The 24,716-nt window shown below is 39.8% G+C and overlaps 1 protein-coding gene across 1 annotated transcript; it reads left to right on the top strand.

The window, feature by feature from the left end:
* The first annotated feature begins 675 nt into the window (after nucleotides 1-675).
* On the top strand, nucleotides 676-24,435 carry chrd (chordin). Its single transcript, XM_079886083.1, has 21 exons — nucleotides 676-979; nucleotides 2,551-2,654; nucleotides 3,801-3,927; nucleotides 4,115-4,246; nucleotides 4,616-4,733; nucleotides 4,896-4,983; nucleotides 7,675-7,816; nucleotides 7,963-8,097; nucleotides 8,562-8,644; nucleotides 8,854-9,001; nucleotides 13,265-13,371; nucleotides 13,951-14,248; nucleotides 15,878-16,119; nucleotides 17,477-17,590; nucleotides 17,914-18,111; nucleotides 20,006-20,099; nucleotides 20,813-20,869; nucleotides 20,974-21,077; nucleotides 21,530-21,787; nucleotides 22,858-22,951; nucleotides 23,693-24,435. Exons 1-21 carry the CDS (start codon nucleotides 850-852, stop codon nucleotides 23,755-23,757), a joined length of 2,838 nt encoding a protein of 945 aa, XP_079742209.1. The 5' UTR covers nucleotides 676-849; the 3' UTR covers nucleotides 23,758-24,435.
* Nucleotides 24,436-24,716: the final 281 nt, after the last annotated feature.

Here is a 24,716-nt window from a genome sequence, read left to right as displayed (position 1 = left end):
CGTTATGAACAAACATTCTTTCACCACACATCAATATTGGAACTTTTTTCTGAAACGATTTTGTTCGTGTGGCGTTTTTTAAATGTTTCTACTCGTTTCAGAACGTTCAGAGAACACTCAAAAGTAACACTTAGAAAACACTCAAATGTAACATTTAGAAAACATTCAAAAGTAACGTTTTAAAATAACGAATGGAATGTTCCCTCAACGTTCATATAACGGTCTTTAGAACATTTAAAAACATGGATGTGTTGAAGGTTCAGAGAATATTCAGAAATAACGTTTTTAGAACATATTGGTGATATTAATCTTGAACATTCCATTGCATCATTCTTCAAACATTGCCAAACATTGTATTATTGTTATGAAAAGCAACATTCACACAAATTCACGGACAAATGTAAAAGCACTGGCCTTTTTATGATTTTTTTTTTTTTAATCATTATTGTTCATTGGATTTATTTAATTTTTTTGGAGAATAAAAGCGAAACTGTAATTGATTGTTCGAATAGTAGAGATGCCAGACAGAGAATAAGAGTATAAAGTGATTAATATAGTGTGTATTAAAGGTTGATATTCGCAGGTGAAGTTTTGGGGCATCTGAGGTCCCGCCCCCCTCCTCCTCCCCTCACGAGCACCGGATAAAACCGGGAGTCGCTCGCGCACACACACACACACACACACACACAGCTCGCGACACCGTGAGCACACCCGAGCTCAGTCTGAGGAGGACGAGGACGCGCATTATAACGGACCGTTATTATTGAATAAGAGTTTTTAACACAGGCCCATAAGAGTGCTGACTTGTCTTTTGGTGAAGAAAAGGAAAAGTTCGGTGAATCCCGAGGGATGGAGTTGCTGCGCGTGCTGTGGATTCTGGGATGCGCGTGCATGTCTTCGGTTCAGAGCTCGCGCCTGAAGACGCCCGCGTTACCGATCCAGCCCGAGCGCGAGCCCGTCATATCTAAAGGCTTGTCCGGTAAGAGAACCTGCAAACACACACTCTCCAAACTTCAGCTTTAACACTCTTACACATTAAGCTTTCAGAAGGAGATGCCACAGAAGAGCATGCATTAATATTAAGACACTTTTGGATGTTAAAAGTTCTAATGAAAAAAAAAAAAGAGATTAATTGTATTTGAAATATATTCCCTTTTTCAATAGTACATTGCAAATATACTAACAAAATGTTTTACTATCTTTAAATATATTATATTATATTATATTAGCACAATGCAACGTTTAACACACTTTAAAATAATTGTACTTTAGTAGCCTATATTTTCTAAAAATATACTTGAAGTGAAAATTCTGCTTATTTTTTTAAAGTGTACTGAGCATATGCTTTTCACTCAAATATAATACACTTATGGTATATTGCTTGTATGTGTCGAAGACACTCGTAATGAATTTGTAATGTACTTATAACAAATGAAGTACACTTTAATATCACTAATCAAGCATGTAATTAGTCCTGACACAGGCATATACTTAAAGTATACGTGAAGATGTTCCAATTTAGCTCACAAAAATACTCTTAAAGTTATGCTTTACTACAATTTAATTATAACTAAAATATACTTTGTACAAAATGAGTTTAGCACACTTCCAGTTAACTAATCATTAACACACTGAAGTACACTGGCTGCAAGTATAGGGTGGATCCATCAGTACCTATAAAGATCCTTTATGTTTAAGAGTGTCGATATAAAGATTCTCCATTATTGGCTGTAAAGGTTCTGGACGTGCTTCATGTTTAAGTGCTCGATGTTTCACTGTGGCTCTTCAGATCTTTAAGTACATTGATGCTTTCTTAAAGGACTAAACCAGCAGTGAAACCATTTAAGAATCTTTCATTCCGGTTATACTGAGGAAAATGTTCTTTTGATTTTGAAATGTTGGATTGAATCACAGAAATGTCTTGGTGATGCGACTGTTAAAGGAACATTCCATTTCGCAAACATTATTGGAATGTTTCAGAGAACATTCAAAAGTAACAAGTTTAGAACATCCAGCTGAAAAACATTCCGTGAATGATGTATAAAGAAGTTTTGAGAACAAAAGCCTCCACAAATATCTTTCTTCTCTATAGAAAGCCATCAGTGCATCTGTTGTTTTAAAGAACCTCGAGCCCCAAACACTCGAATACTCTCCACAAGAGCCACATAAACACTATCACCTTCCAGAGACTTCATTTATCTCTGTGGAGCACGGGACAGTTTACGTGTGTGTCCTTGAAAGTGTTTAGCTTAACAATAAATTGTTTAATAGTCTGGCTCTGTAAACGGACCTCATTCCAGATGCATTAAACACCAAATTTACTCCGATCTCTCATTCTCTCTTCAAAACAAAGCCGAGGAGATGTTTTGGTTTCCAGCGCTGATTTGGTTGGGAAGGAAAGAAATCGTGTTCACTGCTCGTTTTAGCTGGTGTTTTTGAAGGTTTGGCTCAAAAACGGCCGTTTGAAGCTGATTTGTACACATTCCCGATGCTCTCCCACACACACACACACACACGGTCTCACGCTGCTCTTGTTTATTGTCTCATCAGGTTGCTCCTTCGGTGGCCGCTTTTATTCCCTGGAAGACACGTGGCATCCAGACCTCGGAGAACCCTTCGGTGTGATGCACTGCGTCATGTGTCACTGTGAACCGGTGAGCATCACACACACACACACACACACTGCGTTTCCATGTGGAACTGAGGAACTTTGCACCATTGTCATTGAACAGAATCAAATCGACATTGAACTGAATAATAACACTATTGACTTTCGTAGAGCTGCTTAGTTGGAAGTTCTTTCAAAGTTATGAACAAATGTTCTTCCAGTAACGATAATAGAACGTTTGTGCAAAGTTATCTGGTTTTTAATAATGTTCTCAAAACATTAGAACAAAAATATTATTTATACATCATTCATAGATCGTTTTATTCTAAAGTGTTTCAGTTGGATTTTCGTTTAACATTTTTTAAAAGTTTCTACTCGTTTCAGAACGTTCAGAGAACATTCAAAAGTAACGTTCAGAGAACAGTCTAAAGTAACGTTCAGAGAACATTCAAAAGTAACGTTCAGAGAACATTCTAAAGTAACGTTCAGAGAACATTCTAAAGTAACGTTCAGAGAACATTCTAAAGTAACGCTCAGAGAACATTCAAAAGTAACGTTCAGAGAACATTCAAAAGTAACGTTCAGAGAACATTCTAAAGTAACGTTCAGAGAACATTCTAAAGTAACGTTCAGAGAACATTCTAAAGTAACGTTCAGAGAACATTCAAAAGTAACGTTCAGGGAACATTCTAAAGTAACATTCAGAGAACATTCTAAAGTAACATTCAGAGAACATTCTAAAGTAACGTTCAGAGAACATTCTAAAGTAACATTCAGAGAACATTCTAAAGTAACGTTCAGAGAACATTCGAAAGTAACATTCAGAGAACATTCTAAAGTAACATTCAGAGAACATTCTAAAGTAACGTTCAGAGAACATTCAAAAGTAATGTTCCCATAATGTTTGAAGAATAGTATGTTCCCTTAATGTTCACATAACCAAGAAACATTTAAAACATTTGAATGTTCAGAGAACACTCAGAAATAACTATTTTGTAACTTGAAGGGGAACGCTATGCAAGTGTTTTGTTTTGTTACCGCTGAAATTGAACTGCTGAATTCTGCAACACTGTTGTTTTCCTGTTTATAACTGTCCGAAGCAGCTCTGAAGCAGTCTCTGTATTAACAGCTTGTGTGTTGATTCTTCTCTCTCTCTCTCTCTCTCTCTCACACACACACACTCTCTGAGCAGCAGAGGAGTCGGAGAGGGAAGGTGTTCGGGAAGGTGAGCTGCAGGAATATGAAGCAGGATTGTCCCGAACCGACCTGTGACGATCCAGTGCTCACTCCAGGACACTGCTGCAAAACATGTCCCAAAGGTACAAAAGGAGTGTGTGTTTTTCTGTGGACAAATGGAAACTGCGCTGGTGTGTAAAGAAATGATGGAAAGCTTGAGCGTGTGTGTGGACGGTCTCGAGCTCCTCATGTTTATGGATGCCGCTCTGGAACATTGACTCTGTTGTTGTACGTTGGTGACATCATGTGCTTTGGTTTCCATGGTTACAGGCGACACATCGAGGAAGGAGGCGGAGTCTTTGTTCGAGTTCTTCCAGGAGAAAGACGACGACCTGCACAAGTCGTACAACGACAGATCCTACGTCAGCTCTGAAGAGAACAGTCATCGAGACAGCGCGACCGGTGAGACTCCACACAACAAAATGAAATAATTTTTTTATTAAATCACAATTTTTATTTATTTAATTGATTTATTTTTTTATTTAATTTTTTTTTGCTTTATTTATTGTATTATATTTATTTATTTATATTTTATTCTGAAATTTACTTTATTTTATTTTTTATGTACTTAATTTTTTATTTAATTCTTTGCTTTATTTTTATTTTATTATTATTTATTTTATTTTTTATTCAGAAATTTACTTTATTTTATATTTTATTAAAAAATTTTATCTACTTTATTTTTATTATTATTATTTTAAAATTTACTTTATTTTATTTTGTTATTTTTTATTTTCTGCTTTATTTGAGTGATTTTGTTTTATTCTTCAGATTTCGTGTCTCTGCTGACGGGTGTGTCGGACTCTTGGTTGCCCAGTTCCAGTGGAGTCGCTCGGGCTCGATTCACTCTCTCTCGCACCAGCCTGACCTTCTCCATCACCTTCCAGAGGTAAAGCACACACCACAGCCCATGTGTGTGTCTCTCGCCCGCCCTCGCTCTGTGTGTGTGTGTATATGTGTCTTGCCCACCCTTGCTCACTGTGTGTGTGTGTGTGTGTGTGTGTGTGTGTGTGTGTGTGTGTGTGTGTGTGTGTGTGTTGGTGTGTCTCAGGATCAACAGGCCGAGTGGAATCACCTTCCTGGACTCCGACGGAAACACTGCATTTGAGTTCAGGGTCCCGAGGGCCGACACGGACATGGTGAGTCGAGTCACCTTCATTAGTCGAGTCACCTTCATTAGAGTCACCCTCATTAGTCGAGTCACCTTCATTAGTCGAGTCACCTTCATTAGTCGACTCACCTTCATTAGTCGAGTCGAGTCACCTTCATTAGTCGAGTCACCTTCATTAGTCGACTCACCTTCATTAGTCGAGTCGAGTCACCTTCATTAGTCGAGTCACCTTCATTAGTCGAGTCACCTTCATTAGTCGAGTCACCTTCACCTTCATTAGTCGAGTCACCTTCATTAGTCGAGTCACCTTCATTAGTCGAGTCATCTTCATTAGTCGAGTCACCTTCATTAGAGTCACCCTCATTAGTCGAGTCACCTTCATTAGTCGAGTCACCTTCATTAGTCGACTCACCTTCATTAGTCGACTCACCTTCATTAGTCGAGTCACCCTCATTAGTCGAGTCACCGTCATTAGTCGAGTCACCGTCATTAGTTGAGTCATTAGTTGAGTCACCCTCATTAGTCGAGTCACCTTCATTAGTCGACTCACCTTCATTAGTCGACTCACCTTCATTAGTTGACTCGAGTCACCTTCATTAGTTGAGTCACCCTCATTAGTCGAGTCACCTTCATTAGTTGAGTCATTAGTCGAGTCACCTTCATTAGTTGAGTCACCCTCATTAGTCGAGTCGAGTCACCTTCATTAGTTGAGTCATTAGTCGAGTCACCTTCATTAGTTGAGTCATTAGTCGAGTCACCTTCATTAGTTGAGTCACCCTCATTAGTTGAGTCACCCTCATTAGTCGAGTCACCTTCATTAGTTGAGTCATTAGTCGAGTCACCTTCATTAGTTGAGTCATTAGTCGAGTCACCTTCATTAGTCAACTCACCTTCATTAGTTGAGTCATTAGTCGAGTCACCCTCATTAGTCGAGTCATTAGTCGAGTCACCTTCATTAGTTGAGTCATTAGTCGAGTCACCCTCATTAGTCGAGTCACCTTCATTAGTTGAGTCACCCTCATTAGTCGAGTCATTAGTCGAGTCACCTTCATTAGTTGAGTCATTAGTCGAGTCACCCTCATTAGTCGAGTCACCCTCATTAGTTGAGTCACCCTCATTAGTCGAGTCACCTTCATTAGTTGAGTCATTAGTCGAGTCACCTTCATTAGTTGAGTCATTAGTCGAGTCACCTTCATTAGTCAACTCACCTTCATTAGTTGAGTCATTAGTTGGTGTGGTGTGGCGTGGTGGATAAGACACATGCCTTTGGTGTGAGAGACCCGGGTTCGAATCCACTGTGAGACACCAATGTGTCCCTGAGCAAGACACTTAACCCCTAGTTGCTCCAGAGGCGTGCGACCTCTGACATATATATAGCAATTGTAAGTCGCTTTGGATAAAAGCGTCAGCTAAATGAATAAATGTAAATGTAAATGTAAATGAGTCATTAGTCGAGTCACCCTCATTAGTCGAGTCATTAGTCGAGTCACCTTCATTAGTTGAGTCATTAGTCGAGTCACCCTCATTAGTCGAGTCACCTTCATTAGTTGAGTCACCCTCATTAGTCGAGTCACCTTCATTAGTTGAGTCATTAGTCGAGTCACCCTCATTAGTTGAGTCATTAGTCGAGTCACCTTCATTAGTTGAGTCATTAGTCGAGTCACCTTCATTAGTTGAGTCACCCTCATTAGTTGAGTCACCCTCATTAGTCGAGTCACCTTCATTAGTTGAGTCATTAGTCGAATCACCTTCATTAGTTGAGTCATTAGTCGAGTCACCCTCATTAGTCGACTCACCTTCATTAGTTGAGTCATTAGTCGAGTCACCCTCATTAGTCGAGTCATTAGTCGAGTCACCTTCATTAGTTGAGTCATTAGTCGAGTCACCCTCATTAGTCGAGTCACCCTCATTAGTCGAGTCACCTTCATTAGTTGAGTCACCCTCATTAGTCGAGTCACCTTTATTAGTTGAGTCATTATTCGAGTCACCTTTATTAGTTGAGTCATTATTCGAGTCACCTTCATTAGTTGAGTCATCAGTCGAGTCACCTTCATTAGTCGACTCACCTTCATTAGTTGAGTCATTAGTCGAGTCACCCTCATTAGTCGAGTCATTAGTCGAGTCACCTTCATTAGTTGAGTCATTAGTCGAGTCACCCTCATTAGTCGAGTCACCTTCATTAGTTGAGTCACCCTCATTAGTCGAGTCACCTTCATTAGTTGAGTCATTAGTCGAATCACCTTCATTAGTTGAGTCATTAGTCGAGTCACCCTCATTAGTCGACTCACCTTCATTAGTTGAGTCATTAGTCGAGTCACCCTCATTAGTCGAGTCACCTTCATTAGTTGAGTCATTAGTCGAGTCACCCTCATTAGTCGAGTCACCTTCATTAGTTGAGTCATTAGTCGAGTCACCCTCATTAGTCGAGTCACCTTCATTAGTTGAGTCACCCTCATTAGTCGAGTCACCTTCATTAGTTGAGTCATTAGTCGAATCACCCTCATTAGTTGAGTCATTAGTCGAGTCACCCTCATTAGTCGACTCACCTTCATTAGTCGAGTCACCCTCATTAGTCGAGTCATTAGTTGAGTCGAGGCTCGACAACGCAAACTGTGAAACAGGTTCCAAGGCAAAGTTTTGGAAAAATTTTAAAAACGTGATCATCTTGACTGATGTTTAACTGTGTGTGTGTGTGTGTGTGTGTGTGTGTGATGTGCAGATCTGTGGAGTTTGGAAGAATCTCCCAAAGTCTCAAATTCGACAGCTGGAGGCGGAGCAACTGCGTGTTTCCATGACAACCGCTGACAACAAGAAGGAGGAGCTACGGGGAAAAATCATCAAACACAGAGCACTGTTTGCAGGTGTGTGTGTGATGTTTAACTGTGTGTGTGTGTGTGTGTGATGTTTACCTGTGTGTGTGTGTCTGATGTTTAGTTTCGTTTCAGACACGACCTTTCTGATGTGATTTTGGATGCTTACATTCATTTACGTTCGGTTTGTGTGACAGAAACGTTCAGTGCGATCCTGACGTCTGAAGAGGTGCATTCTGGGATGGGCGGAATCGCCATGTTGACGCTCAGTGACACCGAGAACAATCTGCATTTCATCCTGATTCAGCAGGGACTCGTTTCTCACGGGAGTTGTAAGTACACTCGTAGAGAAAATAATAAAATAAAAAAATAATTAAATTAGATTTGAAAATAAACAAAATAAAATAAAAATAAAATAATAAAACAAAAAATAGTTAATTCAAATAAAATAAAAAGAAACAAAATAAAATAAAAATAATAATAAAATAAAAAATAGCTAAATAAAAATAAATAATAAAAAAAAGCATAAAATAAATAAATAAATAAAACAAAAAATAATAATAAATAATTAAAAATAAAATAATAAAATAAAATACCATAAAACAATTCAAATAAAATAAAAAATAATAAAACAAAAATCTTTAAATAAAGCATAAAATAAAATAAAGTAAATTTCAGAATAAAAAAATAAAAAAATAAAAAAATAAAAAATAAAATAACAAATAAAGTAGATAAAAATAAATAAATTAATTAATTAAATATTATTTAATAAAAACTGTTTTTCATATTGTTTCAGCCTCTGCACAGATGCCGGTGAGAGTGAAACTGCTGTACCGACAACATGTGCTGAGAGAAATCCGAGCAAACATCTCTACAGACGTGAGTGAACACACACACACACACACACACACGTATTCACTGATCTAAAGGAGAACAAGCCATTTATTTCCAATGCTTTTATATTCAGTTAATTTGAATGAAAAGAAAACATCATTCACCTTTGACAACATCAAGTTCAGCGATGAATGTTAAGGAAACGTGTGCATGTTTTCTGGTGTGTGTGTGTGTGTGTGTGTGTGTGTGTGTAGGACTCTGACCTGGCTGAAGTCCTAGCGGATCTGAACAGTCGGGAACTCTTCTGGTTATCCCGCGGGCAGCTCCAGATCGCCGTAGAAACGGAAGGTCAAAACCCCCGTCAGATCTCCGGATACATTTCTGGGAAGAGATCATGTGACAGTGAGTGCAGCCAATCAGCAACTATCACCTCATTAATACCAGGGTGTCCGCGGGGATGTAAAAAGTATTAAAACGTAGTAAATGAAATTAGGCAAAATTAAGGGTATTAAAAGGTATTAAATTCAACTTAAGAATTTCTGTATATACCCTGAATACATAAACAGTTTAAATGCAGGAGTTTTTCCCATCATCAAAACTTATTTCCCCGTACATTCATATTCTGCTCATATTTATGGCACAGATTAAAAAATAATTAAGGTAATTGCGACACTTTCTCTCAAAATGGACTTTTTTCTATTTTTTTTCTATTCTTTCACGCAATTCTGACTTTATTTCTCGCATTTCTGATTTTTATTTCTCGCAATTCTGACTTCATATCTCGCAATTCTGACTTTATATCTCGCAATTCTGACTTTATATCACGCAATTCTGACTTTATATCTCACAATTCTGACTTTATATCTCACAATTCTGACTTTATATCACGCAATTCTGACTTTATATCTCGCAATTCTGACTTTATATCTCGCAATTCTGACTTTATATCTCGCAATTCTGACTTTATATCACGCAATTCTGACTTTATTTCACGCATTTCTGATTTTTATTTCTCGCAATTCTGACTTTATATCTCACAATTCTGACTTTATATCTCGCAATTCTGACTTTATATCTCGCAATTCTGACTATTTCTCGCAATTCTGACTTTATATCACGCAATTCTGACTTTATTTCTCGCAATTCTGACTTTATATCACGCAATTCTGACTTTATCTCTCACAATTCTGACTTTATCTCTCGCAATTCTGACTTTATATCTCGCAATTCTGACTTTATATCTCACAATTCTGACTTTATTTCTCACAATTCTGACTTTATTTCTCACAATTCTGACTTTATCTCTCGCAATTCTGACTTTATATCTCGCAATTCTGACTTTATTTCTCGCAATTCTGACTTTATTTCTCGCAATTCTGACTTTATTTCTCGCAATTCTGACTTTATATCACGCAATTCTGACTTTATTTCTCGCAATTCTGACTTTATATCTCGCAATTCTGACTTTATCTCTCGCAATTCTGACTTTATCTCTCGCCATTCTGACTTTATATCTCGCAATTCTGACTTTATCTCTCGCAATTCTGACTTTATTTCTCGCAATTCTGACTTTATATCACGCAATTCTGACTTTATCTCTTGCAATTCTGACTTTATTTCTCGCAATTTTGACTTTATATCTCGCAATTCTGACTTTATCTCTCGCAATTCTGACTTTATTTCTCGCAATTTTGACTTTATATCTCGCAATTCTGACTTTATCTCTCGCAATTCTGACTTTATTTCTCGCAATTCTGACTTTATATCACGCAATTCTGACTTTATTTCTCGCAATTCTGACTTTATCTCTCGCAATTCTGACTTTATTTCTCACAATTCTGACTTTATTTCTCACAATTCTGACTTTATCTCTCGCAATTCTGACTTTATTTCTCGCAATTCTGACTTTATATCTCGCAATTCTGACTTTATATCACGCAATTCTGACTTTATTTCACGCATTTCTGATTTTTATTTCTCGCAATTCTGACTTTATATCTCACAATTCTGACTTTATATCTCGCAATTCTGACTTTATATCTCGCAATTCTGACTATTTCTCGCAATTCTGACTTTATATCACGCAATTCTGACTTTATTTCTCGCAATTCTGACTTTATATCACGCAATTCTGACTTTATATCACGCAATTCTGACTTTATCTCTCGCAATTCTGACTTTATATCTCGCAATTCTGACTTTATATCTCACAATTCTGACTTTATTTCTCACAATTCTGACTTTATTTCTCACAATTCTGACTTTATTTCTCGCAATTCTGACTTTATATCTCGCAATTCTGACTTTATTTCTCGCAATTCTGACTTTATTTCTCGCAATTCTGACTTTATTTCTCGCAATTCTGACTTTATTTCTCGCAATTCTGACTTTATATCACGCAATTCTGACTTTATTTCTCGCAATTCTGACTTTATATCTCGCAATTCTGACTTTATCTCTCGCAATTCTGACTTTATCTCTCGCCATTCTGACTTTATATCTCGCAATTCTGACTTTATCTCTCGCAATTCTGACTTTATTTCTCGCAATTCTGACTTTATATCACGCAATTCTGACTTTATCTCTTGCAATTCTGACTTTATTTCTCGCAATTTTGACTTTATATCTCGCAATTCTGACTTTATCTCTCGCAATTCTGACTTTATTTCTCGCAATTTTGACTTTATATCTCGCAATTCTGACTTTATCTCTCGCAATTCTGACTTTATTTCTCGCAATTCTGACTTTATATCACGCAATTCTGACTTTATTTCTCACAATTCTGACTTTATCTCTCGCAATTCTGACTTTATTTCTCACAATTCTGACTTTATTTCTCACAATTCTGACTTTATCTCTCGCAATTCTGACTTTATTTCTCGCAATTCTGACTTTATATCTCGCAATTCTGACTTTATCTCTCACAATTCTGACTTTATATCACACAATTCTGACTTTATTTCTCGCAATTCTGACTTTATCTCTCGCAATTCTGACTTTATTTCTCGCAATTCTGACTTTATCTCTCGCAATTATGACTTTATCTCTCGCAATTCTGACTTTATTTCTTGCAATTCTGACTTTATATCACGCAATTCTGACTTTATCTCTCGCAATTCTGACTTTATCTCTTGCAATTCTGACTATTTCTCGCAATTCTGACTTTATATCTCACAATTCAGACTTTATATCACGCAATTCAGACTTTATATCACGCAATTCTGACTTTATATCTCGCAATTCTGACTTTATTTCTCGCAATTGTGAGATAAAAAGTCACAATTATCTTTTAAAAGGTTTTATTCTGTGGTGGAAACAAGCTTCCATACATATTCATTTCATTTTCATCGTCTTCGAAATCAGTATATTGATCGCCGACAGCTTCTTCATCATCATCATCGTATTCTTCTGTTTTATATCATGAAATCATCGTGTATTAGAGGAATAAAGCTCAACTTAGTGATCACCAGAGATTCAATTATTGTTGCAGAAAAAATATATTTACACTATTACATTCCTCGGGTCACTAGCGACCCTATGTACTGTCTAGGTCACACTTTACAATAAGGTTCATTAGTTAACATTAGTTAACATGAACTAAGAATGAACAATACTTCTACAGCATTTATTAATCTTAGTTAACATTAATTTCAATATTTACTAATACATTATTCTAATCAAAGGTTGTATTTGTTAACATTAGTTAATGCACTGTGAACTAACATGAACAAAGATTAACTAATACAGTAACTAATGCATTGCTCATTATTAGCTCATGTTAGTTAATGCACTAATTAATGTTAACTAATGAACCTTGTTGTGAAGGGTTACCACTTTCTACAAAAAAAACAAAATAATTAGAAAACAGATTTTTCTAGTCATATTGTGTATAATGAATAGATTGAGGAACACTAGGGTAGTGAATGAGGTTGAAGGGTTAATCGTGCAGTAAAACACACACACACACACACACACACACACACACACACACACACACACACACACACACATCTCACAGGATCTACACCAGTCTCTGCTGTTTTTATCCCAGCTCATATTTCATTTTTGTGTCATGCTTAAATCATCTTGGCTATTTCTCAGATTTCATAGTTCATAATTATGATCATGATTGCGAAGAGGTCAGGAATGCACAGCGATGTCGAGAGAGGCCAGAGTCGCTGTAGGATCAGTTACGCGTCGTTACACACACACACACACACACACACACACACACACTGCTGTGTGACTCCAGCTGCTGCATTAACAGCGTGACGTTATGCGTGAGGAATTCAGACTCTGTTTACTCTACATCACAGTCGCCTCTCTTAACCTCACGTCACTCTGTGACCTTTGACCCTGCGTGAGTTCATGTGGGTTTAATTGTTTTCTCGCATGCAAAACTCACCGTTCACTTTAGTGTTCTCTCACCGACAGGCTGATGAAAGTAATTTATTTGTTCATAGGTTCACATAATGCTAGTCAAGGTTTCATGTTCTGCTACTGTAATTTTATTATGCTACAACTACAACTTTATTGTAACAAAAAAACATTATTGAACTAAAATATAGTTCATTAATTTAATTGAAATAAAAATAAGAAATTTGGTCATTGTCGTGTTTTTCTGTCACATCATCAGATTTATTTCATGAGATGTTCCTGTTTCAGCTCTTCAAAGTGTGATGTCCGGCGGATCCGCTCTGACTCCCGGGAAAACCGGCGGCGTGGGATCGGCCGTCTTCACGCTCCATCCCAACGGGTCGCTCGACTACCAGGTGTGTGTGTGTGTGTGTGTGAGTGACTATCAGGTAACGACGCGTTCTGTTCCCTCACGATCACTTCCGTCAGTCAGTCGATCGACCGGTGAAAAATTTACTTTTTCACTCACCGGCCAGTTTGGCTACTTAGTTTTTAAGTTACTGGCCATTCAGAACGTCTTCTAGCCAAACAAAGAATAATGAACCAGATTAACTATATCATAGCATATATACATATATATACCCACATTTGGCGGGTGTTAATTTCAAACCCTGTATGAATATATATATATCATCCCTAATATATATATATATATATATATATATATATATATATTAGGGATGCGCGATATATCGGCCACCATATCAGTATCGACCGATAAATGTTCATTTTTTTTTAGATTATCGTCATCGGCCTGATAAGAAAATTTGGCCGATATATTAAAGCCGATAAATAATGGATTATTTCCTTTACCTGAGACTAATAAGTAACCCTCCAAATCGGCTAGTGATTAGACAGCGCTACCCACCACAGTTGATTTGTACCCGCATTTGTCGTGTGTTAATTTGAAGCCCCGGTCTGTGTGTTCTCGGCAGGTTCTGGTGGCGGGCCTGACCAGCGCAGTGGTCGGCGTGACGGTGGAGATGAAGCCGCGGCGGCGCAGTAAACGCAGCGTTCTGTACGACATCACGGCGGACTTCAGTGCGGGTGTGGGTGAGCGCGGTGGGGACGGCAGGGCGGCGGGGAGCCTCAGCCGTGTGGAGGCCAGACACATTCACATGCTCCTGCAGAACGAGCTGTTCATCAACATCGCCACGGCACAGCAGCAGGAGAGCGAGCTGCGCGGACAGATACGCATGCTACCGTACAACGGACTCGACGCGCGACGCAACGGTAAGAAGCGCTGTAGATAGAACGCTAATGTCTGACACTGGGTTAAAAACAACTCAATTTGGATTGTTTTCAACCCAAGGGCTGGGTAAATATACACTCTAAAAAACTTGTGTTCAGCGGAGGAACTTATAACTCCAGACGCCGTCCTGCGTTTCACTCGTAGCCGAAATATGACTGACTCCATAACCTGTCCATAAACAATCAGTGGACAGTTCTGAGAACATGTTTTAACATAATACGTATTTATATTCTGTATATTTTTGAATAGAATCATACAATCTTATGCAAGGCATCAGGCGTTTCCATCACGCTAAAAGACCGACGCAACACTCGTGACTCACATCGCGTGCTGCTTTGCACTTGCTTTGCATAAAATTAAATGATATACAGCACAATAACTAATTTATAGATAAAATAAAATGTACACAAACCTGTATTTTACCGAAGACATGCACCATTTTGACGGAGCTGCACTGCTCTCTCCTGAAGAGGGCGCAAAAAGCCAGTGATAAATAACTCAACACCTGGGTTGTTACGTCTGACCCAGGATCTGGGTAACATAAGAACACTACCCAAACACTGGGTTGTTACGTCTGACCCAGGATCTGGGTAACATAAGAACACTACCCAAACACTGGGTTGTTACGTCTGACCCAGGATCTGGGTAACACAAGAACACTACCCAAACACTGGGTTGTTACGTCTGACCCAGGATCTGGGTAACACAAGAACACTACCCAAACACTGGGTTGTTACGTCTGACCCAGGATCTGGGTAACACAAGAACACTACCCAAACACTGGGTTGTTACGTCTGACCCAGGATCTGTGTAACACAAGAACACTACCCAAACACTGGGTTGTTACGTCTGACCCAGGATCTGGGTAACACAAGAACACTACCCAAACACTGGGTTGTTACGTCTGACCCAGGATCTGGGTAACATAAGAACACTACCCAAACACTGGGTTGTTACGTCTGACCCAGGATCTGGGTAACACAAGAACACTACCCAAACACTGGGTTGTTACGTCTGACCCAGGATCTGGGTAACACAAGAACATTACCCAACCACTGGGTTGTTACGTCTGACCCAGGATCTGGATATAACACAAGAACACTACCCAAACACTGGGTTGTTACGTCTGACCGAGGATCTGGGTAACACAAGAACACTACCCAAACACTGGGTTGTTACGTCTGACCCAGGATCTGGGTAACACAAGAGCACTACCCAAACACTGGGTTGTTACGTCTGACCCAGGATCTGGGTAACACAAGAACACTACCCAAACACTGGGTTGTTACGTCTGACCCAGGATCTGGGTAACACAAGAACACTACCCAAACACTGGGTTGTTACGTCTGACCCAGGATCTGGGTAACACAAGAGCACTACCCAAACACTGGGTTGTTACGTCTGACCCAGGATCTGAGTAACACAAGAACACTATTCAAACACTGGGTTGTTACGTCTAACCCAGGATCTGGGTAACACAAGAACACTACCCAAACAATGAAAAAATAACCCAAAAGCCTCAACCCAGGATTTGGGTAGAAAGAATAAGCCAAGATGTTTTAGAGTGTGACACTGATTTGATTATTAATGAATGTTGTCTTGATCTGCAGAGCTCCCGGTTCCTCTGGCGGGTCAGTTCGTGTCTCCTCCGGTGCGTACGGGCGCCGCGGGTCACGCCTGGGTCTCGGTGGACCAACAGTGTCATCTACACTACGAGATCGTGGTCAACGGCCTCAGCAGGAGCGAAGACGCCTCCATCAACGCTCACCTGCACGGATTGGCCGAGATCGGCGAGATGGACGACTCCTCCACCAATCACAAGAGACTTCTGACGGGCTTCTACGGCCAACAGGTAAACCAATCGAGAGACACAATTCAGCATGGTTATAATTAGGGTGTTAGGTATCGTTTGAATTTTAACGATTCCGGTTCCGATTTCGATTCTGCTTATCGATTCCTAATTTCGATACCAATAAAGTAAAAATAAAACTTAGATATCATTCATATTTAGTCATATTGAAAAACATGTAATTATATTTGAATATCATGAACAGAAATCAACAGGCTAAAGAACACTTACACAAGGAACGTTTGCCTGTGTTCAGTGAAGAACGAGTGAATTTTCTCAGTCCTCTGTTGTTTGATTAGTGTTATTATAGAGCGGGAATATTAGTGTTATTATTAGGAATATTAGTGTTATTATAGAGAGTAATATTAGTGTTATTATAGAGCGGGAATATTAGTGTTATTATTAGGAATATTAGTGTTATTATAGAGAGGAATATTAGTGTTATTATAGAGAGGAATATTAGTGTTATTATAGAGAGTAATATTAGTGTTATTATAGAGCGGGAATATTAGTGTTATTATTAGGAATATTAGTGTTATTATAGAGAGGAATATTAGTGTTATTATAGAGAGGAATATTAGTGTTATTATAGAGCGGGAATATTAGTGTTATTATAAAACGGGAATATTAGTGTCATTATAGAGCGGGAATATTAGAGTTATTATAGAGCGGGAATATTAGTGTTATTATAGAGCGGGAATATTAGTGTTATTATAGAGCGGGAATATTAGTGTTATTATTAGGAATATTAGTGTTATTATAGAGAGGAATATTAGTGTTATTATAGAGCGGGAATATTAGTGTTATTATAGAGCGGGAATATTAGTGTTATTATAGAGCGGGAATATTAGCGTTATTATAGAGCGGGAATATTAGAGCGGGAATATTAGTGTTATTATAGAGCGGGAATATTAGTGTTATTATAGAGCGGGAATATTAGCGTTATTATAGAGCGGGAATATTAGCGTTATTATAGAGCAGGAATATTGGTGTTATTATAGAGCGGGAATATTAGTGTTATTATAGAGCGGGAATATTAGGCTGCTGTCACTTTAAGAGCTGCACGGATCCAATATACTGATACACATGAACACATTTATTCGACCTCAAGTATTGGATTCCAGAACTGATTTTCGATTCCCAACCCGTTATAATGTAAACTGCGTGATTACAGCACAACAAAACATTTTTCTTTGGCCAGAAGCACAATCATGCTGTCGTTTATTGGATACATTAAAAGGATTGTTTATATAACAAAGCTGGTGTTTTCTCAAATGAGCTGAAACCAGTTTAATTCTGTTTTACGTAAAGATTGTCTGTCTCGTTTGCACAAAGCTTGAAGTGTCTCTGTGTCTTCTAGGCTCAGGGTGTGTTGAAGGATATCAGTGTCGAGTTGTTGAGGCATCTGGACCAAGGCATGGCTTATATTCAGGTCAGCACCAAAATGAATCCAAGAGGAGAAATACGAGGACGGGTGAGTCCACACACACACACACACACACACTCACTCACTGACTGACTAGCAAACACACTCACAAAGACACTCTCACACTCACACACACACATCTATATATACTGAATCACACACACACACACACACAAATATTGATTTAATTATATATATATATATATATATATATATATATATATATATATATATATATATATATATATATCATTTATTTAATAAATATATATTTATACTATTAAGTTTTAGTTGTGTATTTTCCTTTATCTGAAGTAACAGAAGGTGTTAGACTACACTAACCTTGGTTGACTGTACTCTGTGTTGTCCAGATCCAGGTCCCCAACAGCTGCGAGTCGGGCTCTCGGGGGGAGGTGGTGGAGGAGGACGAGTTCCACGAGCTGGTGTTCGTGCGCGACCCGGCGGAGCTGAAGAAGGACCCGCACACATGCTTCTTCGAGGGGGAACACCACGCACACGGGTCTCAGTGGACCCCGCAGTACAACACCTGCTTCAGCTGCTCCTGCCAGGTACACACACACACACACACACACACACACACACACCCCGCAGTACAACACCTGCTTCAGCTGCTCCTGCCAGGTACACAAACACACACACACACACACACACACACCCCGCAGTACAACACCTGCTTTAGCTGCTCCTGCCAGGTACACACACCGCACACACACACACACACACACACACACACCCCGCAGTACAACACCTGCTTCACCTGCTCCTGCCAGGTAACATACCGCCTCAGCTGTAACACACACACCGCCTCAGCTGTAACACACACACACCGCCTCAGCTGTAACACACACACCGCCTCAGCCGTAACACACACCGCCTCAGCCGTAACACACACCGCCTCAGCCGTAACACACACCGCCTCAGCCGTAACACACACACCGCCTCAGCCGTAACACACACACCGCCTCAGCCGTAACACACACCGCCTCAGCCGTAACGCACACCGCCTCAGCCGTAACGCACACAGCCTCAGCCGTAACGCACACCGCCTCAGCCGTAACGCACACCGCCTCAGCCGTAACGCACACAGCCTCAGCCGTAACGCACACACCGCCTCAGCCGTAACACACACACCGCCTCAGCCGTAACACACACACCGCCTCAGCCGTAACACACACACCGCCTCAGCCGTAACACACACCGCCTCAGCCGTAACGCACACAGCCTCAGCCGTAACGCACACAGCCTCAGCCGTAACGCACCCCGCCTCAGCCGTAACGCACACCGCCTCAGCCGTAACGCACACACCGCCTCAGCCGTAACGCACACCGCCTCAGCCGTAACGCACACCGCCTCAGCCGTAACACACACAGCCTCAGCCGTAACGCACACAGCCTCAGCCGTAACGCACACCGCCTCAGCCGTAACGCACACCGCCTCAGCCGTAACGCACACAGCCTCAGCCGTAACGCACACAGCCTCAGCCGTAACGCACACAGCCTCAGCCGTAACGCACACCGCCTCAGCCGTAACGCACACCGCCTCAGCCGTAACGACACCGCCTCAGCTGTAACACACACCGCCTCAGCCGTAACACACACCGCCTCAGCCGTAACGACACCGCCTCAGCCGTAACACACACCGCCTCAGCCGTAACGACACCGCCTCAGCCGTAACGCACACCGCCTCAGCCGTAACGCACACCGCCTCAGCCGTAACGCACAGAGCCTCAGCCGTAACGACACCGCCTCAGCCGTAACACACACCGCCTCAGCCGTAACGCACACCACCTCAGCCGTAACGCACACCAACTCAGCCGTAACGCACCCCGCCTCAGCCGTAACACACATCGCCTCAGCTGTAACGCACCCCGCCTCAGCCGTAACGCACCCCGCCTCAGCCGTAACGCACACCGCCTCAGCCGTAACGCACACAGCCTCAGCCGTAACGCACCCCGCCTCAGCCGTAACGCACACCGCCTCAGCCGTAACGCACACAGCCTCAGCCGTAACGCACACCGCCTCAGCCGTAACGCACACAGCCTCAGCCGTAACACCCCCCGCCTCAGCCGTAACACACACCGCCTCAGCCGTAACACACACCGCCTCAGCCGTAACACACACCGCCTCAGCCGTAACACACACCGCCTCAGCTGTAACGCACGCCGCCTCAGCCGTAACGCACCCCGCCTCAGCCGTAACGCACCCCGCCTCAGCTGTAACGCACACCGCCTCAGCTGTAATGCACACCGCCTCAGCCGTAACACACACACAGCCTCAGCTGTAACACACTCCGCCTCAGCCGTAACACACACAGCCTCAGCCGTAACACACGGCGGTGTGTGTATACTGAAGTAGTCTGGCTGCAAGTAAACGTAGCATATTTTGTTTGTTCACCAGTGACCGTCGCTCATTATGTGTGTGTGATGTGTTTTAATCTCTGCAGAAGAAGACGGTGATCTGTGACCCGGTGATCTGTCCTGCGCTCTCGTGTCCTCACACTCTCCAGCCTGAAGACCAGTGCTGCCCGGTGTGTGACGGTGAGTAACGCGACAGCGCTATTAACACTCATCCTTCCCTCACGGTTCAAAATGACCCCAAGCCCTAAAAATATACTTCATTTTTATTTCATTTTTGTCCAGAAAGCTTATTTTATTTAATTTTGAATGCATTTTTTGTTATTTTTTTATTTTGTTTACCTTTAAATTACTAGATTTGATCAATAAATAATAATTTAAGCACATTCCTCACATTCTTTCAACTTAAATTCTAAATAACTCACAATTTCATGCCTAAACCTTTTAATTCAGCTCAAAATGTCTTTGCCGACCTCTTGTGGAAAAATAATAATATAAGATGATATTTCATGACTCTAGATGGCCTTATAGCTCTATATGGAGCAAATGAGCTGTTCCACTGGGTCCTAAAGTCAGAAGTAATTTTTTGGTAAAGTTTTAGCATTTTTATTTTGAATTTTGAGAATTTTTAGGTTTTTCTATGTATACTGAAGCATTCCTTGCATTCATTCATTCCTAAGGGGGTCAAATTGACCCATGAGGGAAGGATTTGTCACTGTTTTAAATTTCATTCTCAAAACTCCTCGTATACATACATTTTTTTGTGTGTGTATTCGTGGTTCAAGTGTGACAAACGTCCTGGGGTCTTGGACCCCTCTGATGAACACTACATTTTGAATGTTTAATGTGTGCTATAAAGTTTGTGTTTTAACACTGTTTTTGATTTCTGTCAACAGAAAAGAAGGAGACCAAAGAGACGACTGTTGTAGAAAAAATTGAGGAAGATCCAGAAGGTGAGTTTATATTAAATCAATACATAAAATGTAATATTGCAACTATTATTTTAAATGCGCATTTGGTTGGGAGTGTATAGTAAGATGTTTATTTCTCATTTCAGGCTGTTATTTCGAAGGCGATCAGAAGATGCACGCACCTGGAACAACATGGCATCCGTTCGTCCCACCGTTCGGGTACATCAAGTGTGCCGTGTGCACCTGCAAGGTGAGATAACACACACTACAACTCACGACAGAAGTACTTTATGATGTGGTTATGAACAAAAACACCAAATGTGGACTCAGAAATTACAGTTTTTTTCAACTGCTTACACACAAAATCCTTACTTGTTACACAATTTCTGAAACCTGACACTCAAACACCAGACACACACACCACATCTGCAAAACCAAGCGCTAAATCTCGGCCTTCGACTCAAGTTTTCAATTTCATAAAACACTTTTTGCAAACCATAACACACACTTCTCTATGTAACACACAACTCTAACAGGAAGAATCTTGATTTGCAAGAAATGTGAGGTATTTTGCATTTTGTGTGCAATTTTTGATTTTATGTGTAAAGTTTTTTAAAAAAGAGGCACAGTTTTGAAAATGTGTGCAAGCAGTTGAAAAAAGCAGTGTATTAATGTTTACCGTGATTGTCTGACGCGTCACAGGGCTCCACAGGAGAAGTGCACTGCGAGAAGGTGACGTGCCCGCCCCTAACCTGCAGTCGACCAATCAGAGCCAACCCTTCAGACTGCTGCAAGGCGTGTCCTGCCGAAGACACGCCCCCTCTGGAGGACGAGGAGATGATGCAGGCCGACGGAACGCGCCATTGCAAGTTCGGCAAAAACTACTACCAGAACAGTGAACACTGGCACCCGAGCGTCCCGCTGGTGGGCGAGATGAAGTGCATCACCTGCTGGTGTGACGTGAGTCTTCTGCGCTTTATTGCACACTTTAATGTGGAAGAGAAAAAAAGAAGGAAAAAAAGAGATATAAAAATAGAATTCCGAGAAAAAAGTAGAAATTGAGAGAATGTAAACTCAGAATTCAGAGAAAATCATAATTGCAAGATATAAACTCAGAATTGCGAGAAAAAAGTAGAAATTGAGAGAATGTAAACTCAGAATTGAGAAATAAACTCAGAATTGAGAAATAAACTTAGAATTGAGAAATAAACTCAGAATTGAGAAATAAACTCAGAATTGAGAAATAAACTCAGAATTGAGATGTAAACTCCAGAATTGAGAAATAAACTCAGAATTGATAAATAAACTTAGAATTGAGATTTAAACTCAGAATTGAGAAATAAACTTAGAATTGAGAAATAAACTCAGAATTGAGAAATAAACTCAGAATTGAGATGTAAACTCCAGAATTGAGAAATAAACTCAGAATTGATAAATAAACTTAGAATTGAGATTTAAACTCAGAATTGAGAAATAAACTTAGAATTGAGAAATAAACTCAGAATTGAGAAATAAACTCAGAATTGAGATGTAAACTCAGAATTGAGAAATAAACTCAGAATTGAGAAATAAACTTAGAATTGAGATATAAACTCAGAATTGAGAAATAAACTTGGAATTGAGAAATAAACTCGGAATTGAGAAATAAACTCGGAATTGAGAAATAAACTCAGAATTGAGAAATAAACTTAGAATTGAGATATAAACTCAGAATTGAGAAATAAACTTAGAATTGAGATATAAACTCAGAATTGAGATATAAACTCAGAATTGAGATATAAACTCAGAATTGAGATATAAACTCAGAATTGAGAAATAAACTCAGAATTGAGAAATAAACTCAGAATTGAGAAATAAACTTGGAATTCCAACAAAAAAGTCAAAATTGCGAGATATAAACTCAACAATTGTGAGAAAAGTCAGAATCAATAGATAAAAAAAGTCACAATTACCTTTTTTATTCCACTGTGTAATATCCCAGAGCATGTAGAGATGTGAGTTAACATGACTAACGTCTCTGGTCGTTCCAGCACGGCGTGACGAAGTGCCAGCGGAAGCAGTGTCCGCTGCTGAGCTGCAGGAACCACATCCGCCGAGAGGGAACGTGCTGTCCCGAGTGCATAGGTGAGCTCTGATCATAAACTGAACCCTGAACACTTTAACCCTCTGCTGCTCTGCGCAAAAATGTCAGATTTTACTTTATTTCTTTAATGAAATGAATGTACTATATTTTAGTTCAATAATGTTTTTTATTTAATATTTTGTATTTTTAAGGGATTTTATGGTAGTAAATTATATTTTCGCTGTATTTATAATCCATTTATTATGAAAATTACATTTCCAGCTTAAACTGGTAAATCTTGAACGCTTTAGAGCGACAGACTGAAGTTTGATCTCTTCAAAGACGACACTTGGCAGATTATTGCTGACGTGAGAAAAGTTTTAAAAAGTGAACTTACAGAAAAAGTTACAGAATTTTGTGTCAATTTTCATATGAAATAAATATTTTCAAAAACACATTTTACTCTAAAACTGTGATAAAATCAAAGCCATAAATCTAAACTCGTTGTGTTCCAAATGTGAGGTTGATATCTCATAAATGATCTATCAGTGAGATGTTGTTCGGCTGCAGTACCAAACGCTTCCACTAGAGGAAACTCGTCTCATTCATTTCCACTGCGCGAGAAACACAAGTGTGAATATTGTTTTCAGGACCATTTAACCTGTTCATATCATGACCATGATTTTTTTTGTGTTCACACAGCAAGTGCAGTTTCGTATCATTCCGATGAAAAATAAATAAATAACACATTTAAAAATTCCGGTCAAAAATCACTCAGCAAACGTCACCTCTTTGTTTTACAGAGGACTTTATGGAAAAAGAAGAAATGGCAAAGATGGTAGAGAAAAAGAAAAACTGGAGACACTGACACTTTCCTCAACGCTCACCGTCCTCCTGTTCTGAGATCAGGCCGTCTCAAACCCGCACAACGGGACGCCTGAGGACTGACCAAACAGAGGAAGAGCTCCAGGACACACAGAATGTAAGAAGGAAGTTTGAGAGAAAGTGGTTCTGAAGAGTCAAAAACAGGAGGAGAATGAATCTCGGCTGCTGCAGTTGTTGGAGTTTCCCGTTGGCTGATTTTCTCACGGGAAAGTTTGTTTTCATATCGTTTGTGTATTTGACTTGGTGCAAAACATCAGACACTCGTACTAAGATTGTACACATCATCATCATACCTCCAAATGTGTGCATGTGAGCACGACGTAAAAAACACGCTTCTCAACAAAATGCACATTGCAATCTTTCATAATGCACATATGACTCAAATCCCAGCCAATCAGCAGGACTGTTGTGATGCATCTGATTGGAGATTCGCCCTGTGGGAGGGGCTTGCCATGGGGGCGGGGTTTATACGGCTCATCAACATAAGCCCCGCCCACTTTGTTCCGCTGCACCTGATGTTGTAAGTCTGTTTGCTGGTATATAATATTTTATGGCTATTTTCTTTCAGTATTTTGATGATTATTATGAATATTATTGCATTTTGTATTGCATATTTATTAATGATGAATAAACAATAAAGTTTTAAAATTTATGTTGTCATAAAAGAAGCATGTCGTATATTTTTCTCTCCGCACAAACACACGTTTGACATGATGACGTTTAACCCTCTGGTGCTCTTCGCGTCGGTCAAAAATGACAAATATTTTTTTATTTCAATTAAATTAATGTACTATATTTTAGTTCGATAATGTTTTTTATAAATTTTTTTGTACTTTTAGGGGATTTTAAGATACTACATTATATTTCTGCTGTGTTTATAATCCATTTATTCACTTTTTGAGCATAAACCTGAAAATTACATTTCCAGCTTAAACTGGTAAA

The sequence above is a fragment of the Squalius cephalus genome, assembly GCF_949319135.1.
Source record: "Squalius cephalus genome assembly, chromosome: 11".
Taxonomy (NCBI): Eukaryota; Metazoa; Chordata; class Actinopteri; order Cypriniformes; family Leuciscidae; genus Squalius; species Squalius cephalus.
Note: the sequence above shows the minus strand (reverse complement) of the source record. Positions and strands in the feature narration are given on the sequence as shown.